The sequence below is a fragment of the Typopeltis vanoorti genome, chromosome 15, assembly GCF_054136105.1.
Source record: "Typopeltis vanoorti isolate ZY-2024b chromosome 15, IOZ_Tvanoo_1.0, whole genome shotgun sequence".
Taxonomy (NCBI): domain Eukaryota; kingdom Metazoa; phylum Arthropoda; class Arachnida; order Uropygi; family Thelyphonidae; genus Typopeltis; species Typopeltis vanoorti.
In genome coordinates this window covers 119,567,278-119,581,570 of record NC_143563.1, presented here as the reverse complement: position 1 = coordinate 119,581,570, position 14,293 = coordinate 119,567,278, and the positions used below count along the sequence as shown (strand labels likewise).

General features: G+C 35.9%; 1 protein-coding gene across 4 annotated transcripts in view; it reads left to right on the top strand.

The window, feature by feature from the left end:
* LOC150099104 (transducin beta-like protein 3) overlaps positions 1-14,293 on the top strand; it is a 470,278-nt gene that overhangs the window by 290,635 nt on the left and 165,350 nt on the right. For all 4 annotated transcript variants that reach the window (XM_090405846.1, XM_090405845.1, XM_090405844.1 and 1 more), the window contains exon 16: positions 8,723-8,879. In XM_090405846.1, coding sequence (XP_090261972.1) covers positions 8,723-8,879 — 157 coding nt within the window. The remainder of the gene's footprint in view (positions 1-8,722; positions 8,880-14,293) is intronic.

Sequence of the window (14,293 nt, the reverse complement as noted above, 5' to 3'; positions counted from 1 at the left end):
TGAAAAATTTCCTCTGTATTAATTTTGTAAAATCCCTTCACCTTCAGTAATTTGTATGCATCAATCATATCGTGCCTTTTCTGCCCATCAACCAATTTGTGTGATCCAGATATCTTCAGCCTGCCTTCATAAGACATCTATAGACTCATTATTTAATATCTTGGTTACTTGCCTCTGGATAGCCAGGATTTTCTTGGAAAACTTGGAAAACCTTGTACTAAAGTACTGTTTTCTTTCTTATTATTAAAGAATAGATGGAATTGATGTGAGGTCATCAAAAATTCTTAGAAAACATTTCCCTTATCCATTATTTTGAAACAGGTTTTTTTGTATATTTTGCTCAAAATATAAAAATATAAGTAAAACTTTGTTTTGCTTTCACATGTGCAGTGCAGTGGTGGTGAGAATTTGTATATGTGGAGGTCAGGGGAATTGATTCACTATACTGATTTATCATCTTATAAACTCTAGTTAGTAGGATGATATATTACATCTTTTTTTCTAGTATTGTAAAGAAAGATTGTCTTATTCTTGCAGAGAATAAACATTGTGTTATTTGAAACTTTGTTTAGCAGACAGACACGATCAAATCAGTTAATCCCCATGGGAAGGGCCTCTCTTACACGAAGTTCTAGAACACAATAGTATACAGTAGTTAGCTTTCTGTAGGAATGCACGAGTTGTTTTTACTCTATCAAAAGGCCATTTGTTGCGTTTTTTCTGCATTTTAAATTAAATAAAACATTAGGTTTAAAATAAGATAAACCTAATGTTTTATTTGACTTTTATGATATTCTAATTTTATTATTCTTATTTCCAGTGCCTTTCATATTGTATGTTAAGAAAACAATAACAATTTTTTTATGATGAACCAGCTGTTCATCATTATGTTTTGTACAAAGAGGAAGATGACTTGCTCAAACTAGCCTACCCCCCCCCCTCACCCCAATTTGAGCAATATATGCTATCTGTTTACCACTTTCTTCCCAATTTGGAGTTGGAGGTGACCAGCTATATAGGTGTGAACCATAGTCCTTGAACAGAGACCTTCACAACACCTTTTTAGCTAATGACTACAGCCCATATAAAATAGATAAAATATTACATGCATCCCCATCTCCTATAACCAACACACAAGACCACAGCAAAACCATTCCCATCCCATATGTTAAGGATACATCAGAAAAAAAAACATCCAAAGTTCCTTACAAATATGATCTCCATTATACTTTCAAACCTTTCATTCAGTTAAATACTTTCATATGTTTTCCTAAAGATTGACCACATCCTCTTGAACATCCTGGAGTGAATAATGTTCAAAGTAGGCATGTTTGGCCTACTTTGTATTGAACATGTTGTTGTGTAACCACACAACCCACTATGTTTTGTGACATTTGAATATTACCCACTATAGTATTGCAGTACCATGTATTGCCCTAGATGAGCCTGTGTAGCTCAGTGGATGTGGCGTTTGCCAACCACGGCGCTTGGCCGCACAAAGGAAGACTTGGTCGGCGACTAGAGGAAATTTTTAGCCTTTTTTCTACCGGTTCCCGAGTTAGTCGATCTCTGGCACGGGCAAGCAGGTTTTTCCTCCCGGAAACTCGGGTTTTTCGTCCTGTAAACTCAAGAAAATCGACCGTAGAACCCACATTATTTTCAGACATTAAATATATTGTGTTAGGGTTAGGGACCACGAGATGGCGGCACATTTGAGCCATCTCTCTTCACTGAGCACCGCTTAATTAGTGATAGCCTTGGGCCATCTATCTCTGATTGGTACCAGTGGAGATTGAACTGCCCACTCAGTCTCCAAAAGTTAGATAGGGCTAAATGGCCTCGCCTACTCCCCGTATATGGGAAAGGGTGATTATAATTAAATAAAATTCACAATTCAAAACATGAACTTTCTAATTAAAGTTTGCATTCTGAAAGGTTTAACTTGGTAACTAGTGAGTGGAATGATTTAATATTTAACATGGTGATGTGTGCAGCAATGGAATTTTATTAGGTGTGAAAACCAACCTTATTTGCCACTAGGGCAATACAAAAAAAAAAAAAAAAAAAAAAAAGCTAACGCCTTTAGCTTATGCTAGTAGTCGCCGATATGTTTATAGTTACTATATTCGGCAAGAAACTCTTTGATTCCGATCTTTGAGTTTCTTATTCGGTTTTAAAACAATGTGGGATTTAATATCCCCTTAATTTAAATAATGTTTTACATCGCCGAAATGAAGCCTATTGGCTCTTTTTAAATACATATCCATACTTGAAGTAGAAAAAGCCATCAAAAACCTAAAATGCAGAAAGGCAGCTGGAGTAGATGAAATTTGACCAGAAATTCTAGTATAAAAGTTTTACAGTGGCTGCATTTGATAGCTCAGAAGGACTGGGTCAGAGGGTCGAATTCCAGATGATTGGAGCAGTGCTCTCATAGTATCCATTTATAAAAAGGGAAATAAAACAATGTGAGAATTACAGAGGTATTTCCCTAATGAGTATTCCTGGTAATATTTATGCAAGTATACTTGAGAAACTGCTAAGAACAATTATGGAAGCTAATCTTATTGAAGAACAAGCTGGAATCAGGCCATGACAGATAATAGGAAAATCACTGATACAAAGTATGTAATCCTGTAACTTTTAATGTAGTACTATCATAAAATCCTGTACACCCCCTGAGGGCACATGTCAGGAAATTGAAACTTGGAAAGTTTAAGTAGTGCAAGCTAAGGTATCCTTGATGCCAAGGATTTTATTCTCATAAACTCTCTGGTCTTTATTGAAACTTCCCAAATTTTCTATACATATATTTGACTATGAAATTATTATTACTATCATCATTATTAAGGGAGACCTCCAGGAAGTCAAGGACTCATTAAGGGAGATAATACTACATATACCAGATATCATAGTTGTTCTTGATTTCAGTCACACACCACTCTATGAGACCAAAATCTAGATCTCACCACTTGCATAACGAAATTCATTCTCAGCTTCCAACGATCCAAAAATTCATAAAATCAACTGAAATCCTGTATGCATGGAACTTTAATATCTCCTTTTTCTGTTTATATTTTACTGTTTATTGTTTTCTGTTTATTTCAAAAAAAAAAAAAAAAATTATAGAATCTTCTTTCATGAAAATAGAAAATAAAACTTTGTTAAATATATTTCACATAATATTATTACCAGAATTATTTACCATTAATTTAAATTTTATTATTATTATAATTATCCAGGCCTCCATGGAGTCAAAAGACTCATCGTGGGAGGTCATTTTTAGGAAACACAGAGCTTATCATACCACTCCTTGAACCCATTAACTATTCCTGCTCCAACACTCTTTCAGGCAATGCATTTCAAGGTTTAACCACCCTCCATGCAAAGAAACCACTCCTCACCCTCTTGCACACAGCCTCCTTTCCTAACTTCCAGAGATGGCCCCTTGTCACCGCTCCTTCCTGCCGTTTCACCAAGTGAAAGAACTTTCTAATGTCTACCCTGTAACTGCCTCTCAACAGTAAAGTCTTGATCATATCACCTCTCCTTCTTCTATCCACCAAAGTATGCAGTTCACACTCCCTCAGTCGATCTTCATAACTCATATTGTACAGTCCTGAAACCATCTTTGTGCCTCTGTACCTTTTCCACAGTCAATTTATTCCCTTCAAATCCTGGGGACCAAATCTGAGAACAATAGTCTAAGTGTGGTCTGATCAGGGTCTTATACAATGGAATGATAATGCTTTTATCTCTGCAGGTCAGCATCCTTCTCAGTATTGCAGCAATCCTCTGAGTTACCCTCACCACCTTTGCAATATGCTCTCTGAATTTCATTTGCCCATCTGTCTAGTTTATTCAAATCCTATTGCAGGGCTGCCACATCTGCACTATTACTGATAACCCTTCCCAGCTTGACATCATCCACAAACAACTGAACGTCCCCTTGCAATCCATTGACAATATCACTGATATAAAGGTTGAACAATACTGGTCCCAGTACTGAGCCCTGTGGAACCCCACTTGTAACCTTCTGCTTCCTTGATATTGCCCCACCATACGCAACTCTCTGATACCTATCAGTCAGCCAATCCTGAATCCATTTGACTAACCCGACATTTAAACCCATGTGCTGCAACTTAATTATCAGCTTATCATGTGATACCCTGTGACTTTACAAATAAAGACAAAAATGTCTTTATTTGTAAAATTTTCAGCTAAGTTTCATAGCTGTTGTTAATATGATTATAGGAAACTACAAAAAAGAGAAAAATTCAACTGAAAGCACATGATATTATGTGCACTATTGGCTGTAGGAGAATAGCCCCATCTGCATTAATAGAAATTCGAAGTAATTTACAATAAAATAATTTTGTTAATAAATTATTTTTAAATAAAATCAGTTTTTTTTTTTTTTTTAATTACAAATTAAGGAACACGTGTTGAAAGTTTATTAGCAATATTAGCAGTATGCAACCACAATGAATTTTTCTCATGAGTTGGCTTAATATTGCACTATTGAGACAGTAAAATTTGCAATGAGAGAGTATAATTTATCTTTAATAGCCTAGCAGTTATTGGTTTTAAATTAAGTTTACATTTTTATAACTGGCCATGTAAGAGAATATGTAATGGAAGCTTTTTAATTTTTTTTTTACTTGCTTCATCTGTTGTCATCAGCAACATTCTATTTAGTAGAAAACAAATGCTTCTAATATTAACTTGAACTTCTCTTAGGTGTTTTCCTAGTTCTTAATAAAATGCTTTAACCCTCCAGCTGGGTGATTTTTTTTTTATATCTGTGTGGGACAAAAAACGTTTTTTTTTTCCAGAAATATTTTTATCGAAGTCTTTTTAACATTACAATATTTAATACTTAGTCTTTTTTTCAGCTTATCTTTTCTAATTTCCTCTGGGAGACACTTTCTGTTACTGTTTACTGTACCAAAACTACCTGTCTTCTCTTTTACAAGTAAGTGTGCAAGATCTGGTGACATACCAGTTATCCTCTGTGACACAGTAACCTTTATCCCAAAAAACGGTCCACTAAGTGAAGAACACTTGTAGTGCTAATTGGTAAAGCATCATACTTTTTTATTGTATACTGTTCCTTTTCTGGTATACAAAAGAAAATCACAAATATGTTTGTGATTCGGATGCAAAAAGCTGAGTCGAAGGAAATTATTGTCTTGGTTGGTACCAATGATTTGAGAGGCTAGACGTATTCTATGAGGAATGATGTAAAGGAATTGTTAGAAGAGGCAAAAGTGAAGAGCAGGAAGGTAAAGATTGTAAGTCTCCTTCCATGCTATGATATAGGTGAACTGAGGAGGAGGGCATTGATAGCCACTAAGTCTATATTATTATTATTATTATGTGACACCTCCAGGGAGTCCAAAGACTCATCGAGGGCGAATGTGCCAACAGCATTGAACTCTTGTGCCCCTTCTAACTACTAACCGCACTCAAACCTGCTTAACTTTTTGCGAGCCATTAGTAGCAGAGGCTCTACCAATCAGCCAACCCTACATAGATTGTGCAAAAGGAATGCTGTAGAATTTGTGGATCTGTGGTTTCTGATGGAAAAAAGGATTTGTACAATGCGGATGGACTGCATCTGAATGGTTTTGCTGTTAGATGTCCGGAGAGAGATCTTTGTTCATTGAGCATTCTCACATGCAAATTCAGGGAAACTTAAACAATTAGGGTGGAAGCAAGTGAGTTTGTGTGAAGGCAACCGTGAAGTAAGTGAATGTGAGATTGACCAAGTGAGGAATCTAGTCTCTCAAGCAAAAATATTGAATAGGTTAGTCAATTCAGAAAGTAAAGGTGGGTGGGGGAATAAAGAGATGTTGCCATTTCTATATACTAATGCCAGAAGTATCAGGAACAATATGGACAAGTTTTTGGCATTGATTAGTGCATCCTCGCCAAAAGTTATAGGCATTAGTGAGACTTGGCTAACAGCAGATGATGTAGTTACAGGGATTGAATGTGAAGGGTTTAGTATTTTCAGGGAAGATAGACAAGACAGGATTGGGGGGAAGGAGTACTGTTATTGATTGCAGATGAATTGCAACCAAAAAGAATAGGAGACAGGCAGATGGGTGGCTGTTCATTTGAAGCACTTTGCTGTGAGATTAAGACCAGTAAGACAAAATATGCAGTTGGTTGTTGGTATAGGCGAGTGTTTCTCAAACTTCAGATATCCGCATATGTCTTCTTAAAATTTCATTATTACCAAGTACCCCCTTATCAAAATAATAGTAAATAAATAAAGAAAGTATATTTCATTGTAAATGTCTATTTTATTTGAAGTTATATGTTCACGTAAACAACAAATATGATTTATTTTTAATAGAACAAAATTTGGAATAGGTTCCTCTTCATTTCCCGTCCATGAAAATCCACATTTCAAGTAACTCATATCATACTTACGAAGAATTTTCATCCTCTTCCTAGTTGATTCTCTAGAGATGTCAGACGACACACCCTTATCAATATCATTTGATCCAGATGCAAAACGTTTTCTTGTTGCTTACGGCTACTTGTATTTGCTATATTGCTCTCTTTTGGGGGTTTTATAAATTCAGTATTTAACCAATGATCCATATGTAAGAATATGAAAGCCGAAAAATTACCGTATTTACTCGAATATAACTCTCACTTTTTTTCCCAAAATTAAAGCTAAAAAATCGTTGCGAAATATGTGCGAAGATTTTCGGAAACTAAAGTTTTACTTCATGAAACTTATGTTCACGAAGGGGTGGTGTCAAGCAAAACTATATGTTGTACAGGGAACATATGGTTTTGCTTGAATCTATACAGCAGTTTCTGTAGGAGGGGAGAATGTGATTCATTAGTTAATCACCCCCCCCCCCCCCCAATCAAAGACATCAGAGGTAAAAACAACCGTTTTTATCCCTGTTGTCTTTGATTGCACTGTTTGTTGAAAAAATATGACTCTTTATTTATGCATAGCCAAAAATTGCCACGTATTCCCTAACGACCCTTCGTGTATCCCCGCGGGTACGCATACCACACTTTGAGAAACACTGCATAGCAAGGAATTCCATAGATGATTTGGAAGAGATTTGAATTTGAGATTTAGGTGTGGTGTTAGATAGAAAGTTAAAGTTTAGAGGACATATTGCTAAGGTACCCCATAGGATTACTTGGCTATTGAAGAATACATTAACAAGTGAAGATAAGGAAATTGTTATTCCTCTTTATAAGGTCTTCATATGCCTATATCTGGATTACTGTGCTGAAGTCTGGTCCACTGGGTTTCTTGGGGAATGAGGAACCGGTGGAGAGGATTCAGAGGCAAGTGACAAAGATGGTGAGTAGTCTGTGAAATGTTCCATTTGAGGATTAATTGACACTGTGTGGATTGCAGAAGTTGGTTGATAGGAGAAAAAGAGGGGGATATGATAGAAACACATAGTTGCTTAAAGGGTTAAAAGGATGGATGCAGGGGAAATGTTTCAGCACTTGGCTAGAGGGACCAGAACGAGGAGTCATCCCTGGAAGTTGAATAAAGGTGTAGTTAGTAGAGGTCTGAGGAATAGATTTTTTGTTTGGAGAGTTGTGAATGAGTGGAATGGGTTGCCACAGTCAGTTGTGAGTGCTTTTTCTGTTAATGGGTTCAAGGAGAGGTATGATAGATTGGGTCTCCTGCGATGAGTCTTGGAACTTCATGGAGGTGCCATTATAATAATAATAATATGTTTTCCAAAGCACAAATAATTTCAGTCCAAAATGGGCCCTCTTCTTAATTGAATAATTTCCAAGCTTTCCATCTCTCAATATATATGAGTGACCTAAGTTCATTCCTGGTATGTACTCTTTATTCAAATCAGATTCCACTTCCATTGTATGGATGTAATCTAACAGATATAAAATATAAGAATATAAAAAATAAACATAAAATATCAAGAGCCTGCGAGCATTTTCTAAATGATATAAAAAAAATTCCAAATCTTTCAAGATATGAAATACATTATGAACTACACAAATAACTCACCAGTTCATCTGTGCCTCCAATAATGAAATGAATATCAATAATGTCTATCAAAAGCACTTAGGTGTTTATTAGAAGATATCTCAACTTGTAACATAAAATGCTCATGTGAGGTAGAGATTGTGCACAAAACTGCAACTTCATCCCAGTCACTGCCCTCTATTGATGAAAACTAGAAATGGGTGAACAAATAATATATCCAGTACATGTAGGTGTTGTGCAATGAAAAAGCAACATCCTCTGTAGAAAGAAATGAAATAGAGGCTTCCCCATGGAAACTGCAGGGTTCACAAGATTTAGACATTGAAGCTATCCATGGAAATCACAGGATACTCAACTGGAGGATTAATATTTGAGTACACCCTGCGCTTCTGCCAACTTTCTTTTGGATTTTCTAGCGTGCTGTTTATTAATATTTTGATAACTTTAATTTCATGGAATCTTTGTTTTTTTTATTTTTTTATTGCAATTTTTTTTTAAAATTTTAATTTTGTTCATTGGGTTGTTATTTGGATTCCTAATACAAAAATTAAGACAACTGATTATTGTAAAGTAAAAAACAAAGAACAAAAGGGGGCGAGTATTGCTGCTGCTGTAGTGACCCAAGGTTTTGGTCTGATGAAGTTGATAGTATTTCATATTTGTTCAACTTATTTATTTATTATTACTGTTATTATTATTTCTTTTCCATTTTAGTTCTTCGAAGGGTATAATGAAATTGTGGAACATAAAGACAAATACATGTGATACATCATATTGCGCACATTCTGGCAAGCTATGGTCAGTACTAGCTAACAGAGATGAAAAGATGCTAATTACAGCTGGTTCAGATTCTGCAATTATTATTTGGAAGGTAATCTTTCATTTTGGTATTAGTATTACTTTTTTATGCCTTTCTGAAGTCAGAAAAATTAACACAAATTGCCAAACACTCAGAACACAGTACTATTGTATTTGCCTGAAAATCATTGTCAGTGCATCCATTAGTGAATGAGTGGATGCCCTGACAATGGTGAATGAGTGGTGAATGAATGCATTCCATTCATTCACCACTCAGTATCAAAAAAAAAAAAAATCTTCTTTTATTAACTCATGATTTTATACATTTTCTAAGGATAATCTTTCATTCTCTTACCACTTACTTATCTCTTGCCTTCTGAAATCTCCTCTATTTATCTGATTGGCTCTTCTCACCAATTGAAGTGTTTCCATTGTGTCACCTCATCTGTCTAAGTGACTGCTTGAAAAGAAATTTTGGCAAATTTCTTTTTCCCTCCTTGCAAGAGGAAGGTCCTCTCCACCTTTTTGTGTAGAGTGGACTTCCTGATGATGATACTGGCCCTTTTCATTCTTATCTGTCTCTGATTTTTCTTCCCTTATTCTTAACTATGTGTCTCCTGACTCTATATCCTGTCTTCCAGACCACCTTCACTGATATCCAATGCCATGCCTCTGTGTGGTGTGATCCATGGATGGACATCTGGAGGGGGGGCTTAGTAGTTTCATACTACTCTGGTCTCTGCATCAGCAAGAAGGATCAAAATTTAAACTTAAATTTTGATCCTTCTTGATTTTGAAATTAAGTCTGATATTAAAATTAGATATTTTAATATCAGATTAAATGCCGCTTTCTTTCATAATGGGATTCATATAGATGATTAATATAAGAGTGGAGATAACGTGCATCCTTGTCTTACACCAGATTTTACATCAGACTATATTCCTGTATTTCCTTCAATTCTAACTGCTAACTTACAACTTAAATATCCACTGTATATTGCTCTGCATAATGTTCATTTACCTCAGATAATTGTCACATTTTGAAAAGCTTTTCTCTAGGCATCTTGAGCTATGCATTTTCCAGATCTATAAAACTTAAGTGTGGATCCTTGTCATATTTCCATGATGAAAATCTGAACTTAATCTAAACCTGTATTTGGCCCGAACTCAGCTTGTTCTTCTCCAAGTTTTTTTTTCCACAATTTTTCTCTGCCCCTTTTCAAGAATGCTTGCATAAATGTTACATGCAACACTTAGTTGAGAAATGCTACTGTAATTCTCACATTCAGCTTTATTTCCTCATATTCCCCTTTATTTGTATAGAGAGAGATACTACTTCGAGAGTTCCACTCCAATCATCTTGAAGTCGACTTTGACCAGGTCCTCTGATTTATGCAGCGTAGCCACTATAATGCTTTTATAACTCCATATTTGAGGATTTCTTGTCGAATGTCATCTCATCATGCTGCCTTTCCACATTTCAAATTTTTCATGGCTTTTCTACCTCTGGTATTGATATGTACTCCTCTTTGTATTTCTCTGAAAAATTTTCTACTACTGTTTTGTCACTGCTTGTTTTATTTAACAGTCTTTCAAAGTTACAAATAACTCCCGACATTTAGTATATCCTTATATTCAAGTTTCTTGTCACTTTTGTCATATTTGATTCCTTTTAGCGTGCACTTATCCCATTTCTAAGTTTTTTTTTTAATAACCTCCAGTACATTTTGTGACCTTCCTTATATTTACCTTCTATATTCTTACCAAAGACTTATCGTCACTTTTGTTTAGCTATTTTCACACATAACTTAGCTCCCTTACATTTTTCTAGCTATTCTTTTAGAGTATCTGCCAACTTATGTGCTAGGAACTTTCAATATGCTATCTTCTTTTCTGCAACTATGTCTTTAACTTTCTATGTCCACCATGGTGTTCTTATTTTTCTATCATTCCAAACGAATTATTCACATTTCTTCACATACAACACATTTTATTTATATATGCATCTAATCTAATCCTGTGGCCTCCTCTTTAACAGGGTTGCAGCTGATGAACAGTCTGCTTCAATGCCTCTCTATCACTTGCTTCTGTAAGATTCTTGCCCTTCCAATCTGTGATGTTGTCCTGTTGATTGCAGTCAGGGGTCTTCCTCTCTATGTATGCATATCACCTTAATGTAGGATGTGTGTGTGTGTGTTAAAGATACCAAGAAATTTTATATACTTGGTTTTAATCCTTTTCCAAAGAAAGCAAAACAGAGTTTCGTGGGTGAAATATATTCATGTCTGAGCTACTTGTATATAGAGGCTAATGACTTCATATCACTTGCCTTAGTATGTATTTTATAATGCAAAGCACACCCGCTTTCAGCCATGTATAATGCAATGCATAATGGGAGTGGCCCTTCCCATTATGCATTGGGAAGGGCCACTACATTATGCATTATGTAGTGGGTTCTCAGTTTTTACTGAGAACCCACTACAGAGATGGGATAATGAAGCTGGAGCATTGCTGGAATAAATGTATTATTCCAGCAATGATAAATTTGTAATTTATAATTGATAAATTATAAATTTGTTTTATTGTTAGGCTGAGAACTTTTCAGGCCACCCTCATATATATATATATGTAGAAAGTATTTTACCTTGGGTATAATAAATGTTAAAAAATACCAAGCGGGGTGCTTAAGGGTCAAAGCTGTATAACTGAGAGGAGACCTCCACATAGCCTTTAAAGGAATGCGGAGAACCGACCAGGGCTTCTGACCTAATGTTCAATCCTCACCTTCTCGTGGTGCACCCTGTTGGGTATCTACTTTGATACTGAACGAACGAGGATGGGCTCGCAATTTGGGATTTAGCCGACCAAATTGTATTCTTATTGGTTAAACCAAAATAAAAAATGATGGTACAACATGACAAAATTTCATGCCGGCTGGGGCGTCGCCCGGTTAAACAAGGCCCCCGTTGTTTTCGCCAGGGAACCAGGGCGAACAGCGAAAAGTCAGCTACTGGAACAAATCTGAAAACAAACCCCAACTCAACATCACCAGAGTTAAAGATCGGTACTATCAATGTAAGAAGCCTGAATGGCAAAGAAATGGAGCTAGCTGAGGAATTAGATAAGTACCAGATCGACATAATAGGGGTGACTGAAACAAAAAAGACCAAAACTGGCGAGATCTTTCTGAGCAATAAATACAAAATGTTATATTCAGGCAATGACAATCAAGGAAAAGAAGGAGTAGCCATAGTATTCAGCACAAAATACGAGGCTAATCTTCTTGAATGGCAGTCAGTCTCAAGTAGATTAATGTGGGCAAATATGAGAATGGAGAACTGGACAATGAGACTTATTTGTGCCTATGGTCTCACAGAAGGTTCTACTAAGGTAGAAGTGAAGGAATTTTTTGAGGCTTTAGAAAAAGCAACTGACACAATGAAAAAGGAAAAGTTGGTCCTTGTTGGGGATCTAAATAGTAGAGTAGGAAATGATTGTGAGACATACAAAAATATTTTGGGAAAATTTGGAGAAAAGAGCAAAGCTAATAATAATGGCAAATATCTGTTGGATTTCTGCTCAGGACATGGACTGGTTATTACTAACACCATGTTCCAACATAAAAATGTGCACAAATTCACATGGAGAAAAGAGGCAAGGAATAAGAAAAGTCTCATTGACTATGTTATTGTTGATAGTGATGTTTTCTCCTTGGTGCAGGACACCAGAGTGTACAGAGGATTTGAAATTGGAAGTGATCACTATTTAGTCTTGAGCAGGATAAAATTGAATTTCATATTGAAAAGAATAACATGTAAGAAAGTTTTAAGGCGAATAAAAGTTGAGCAGCTCTCAGATGTGAACTGTAGACTAAAATACAGAAATATTATTGAAAAGAAAATGAAAGAGTTTGAGAACAGGAATCAAACCTTGGAGATTCAGTGGCAAACTCTGAAGGAAACATTGATTGATTCTGCCAGAGAGGCATGTGGTGAGGTTGTGTGCAAGGATAAAAAAATCAGAACTCCCTGGTGGACACAGGAAGTTAAAGAGGCAGTGAAGGAAAAGAAGAAAGCATATCAAAAGTTCCTGGCAAATAAGTCAGCTTTTACTCTTACAGAATACAGAGACAAATGTAAGAAAGCTAAACAGTGTGTAAAACTAGCTAAACAAAAGTCATGGGAGGACTTTGGCAAGAATATAGAAAATAAATATCAAGAAGGTGGCAAAATATTCTGGAGGTTGTTGAAGAAGCTTAGGAATGGAGGAAAGAGTGCTGTAAAAGGAATTAGAGATGATAAAGGTGAAATGAAAACAGGAGAAAAAGATATCCTTGAAGTATGGAGTAATTACTTTGAAAAACTGCTAAATGAAACAAGCAGTGATGACAGCACAGTGATAAAAAACACTGACTAGGCATGCAGTCAGGAATACATATCCATACTTGAAGTAGAAAAAGCCATCAAAGGCTTGAAATGTGGAAAGGCTGCAGGAGTAGATGATATTCAACCAGAAATGCTGAAGTATGGTGGTATAAGAGTCTTACAGTGGCTGCACTGCATAGTTCAGAAAGCCTGGACAGAGGGACGAATTCCCGATGATTGGAGTAGGGCTCTCATAGAACCTATATATAAAAAAGGAAAAAAACTGAATGTGCGAATTACAGAGGTATTTCCCTACTGAGTGTTCCTGGCAAGATCTATGCAAGTATACTTGAGAAGTGGTTGAGAAGAATTGTGGAAGAAAAGCTTGGTGAAGAACAAGCTGGATTCAGGCCAAATAGAGGCTGTCAGGATCAGATCTTCACTTTACGACAAATAGTCGAGAAAGCATGGGAATATAACAAAGATCTGTATTTAAGTTTTGTCGATTTGGAAAAGGCATATGACAAGGTGCCAAGAGAGAAGCTATTCAATACACTGCAGTTATATGGTGTCAATGGGGCATTATATCAAGCAATACTTAGTCTTTATTTGAGTTGTGAGTCAGCAGTTAGAATTGAAGGAAGTACAGGAAGATGGTTTAATGTTAAATCTGGTGTGAGACAAGGATGTACATTATCCCCTCTGTTATTCATTATCTATATGGATCACATTATGAAGGAATGTGGTATTAAACCTGATATCAAAATGGGAGATGTTAATGTCAGCTCTTTGCTTTATGCGGATGATGTTATACTTCTAAATAAATCTGCTACAAGTCTGCAAGATTCTCTGACTAAATTGAATAGCTGTTGTAATAGATATGGTATGAAGGTCAGCAATAAAAAGACAAAGACAATGAAAATAAGCAGAATCATTGAAAATATCAACTGTGTTGTGAATGGAGAACCTGTGGAACGAGTAAAACATTTCAGCTACTTAGGCACAATTTTTACTGAAGATGGTAAACTAAATATAGAAATAGACAACAGAATCAGCAAAGCTGGTATCGTGGGAAGTCAATTGAATAAATTCATATGGAATAAGAAAGAAATTAGTTGGAACA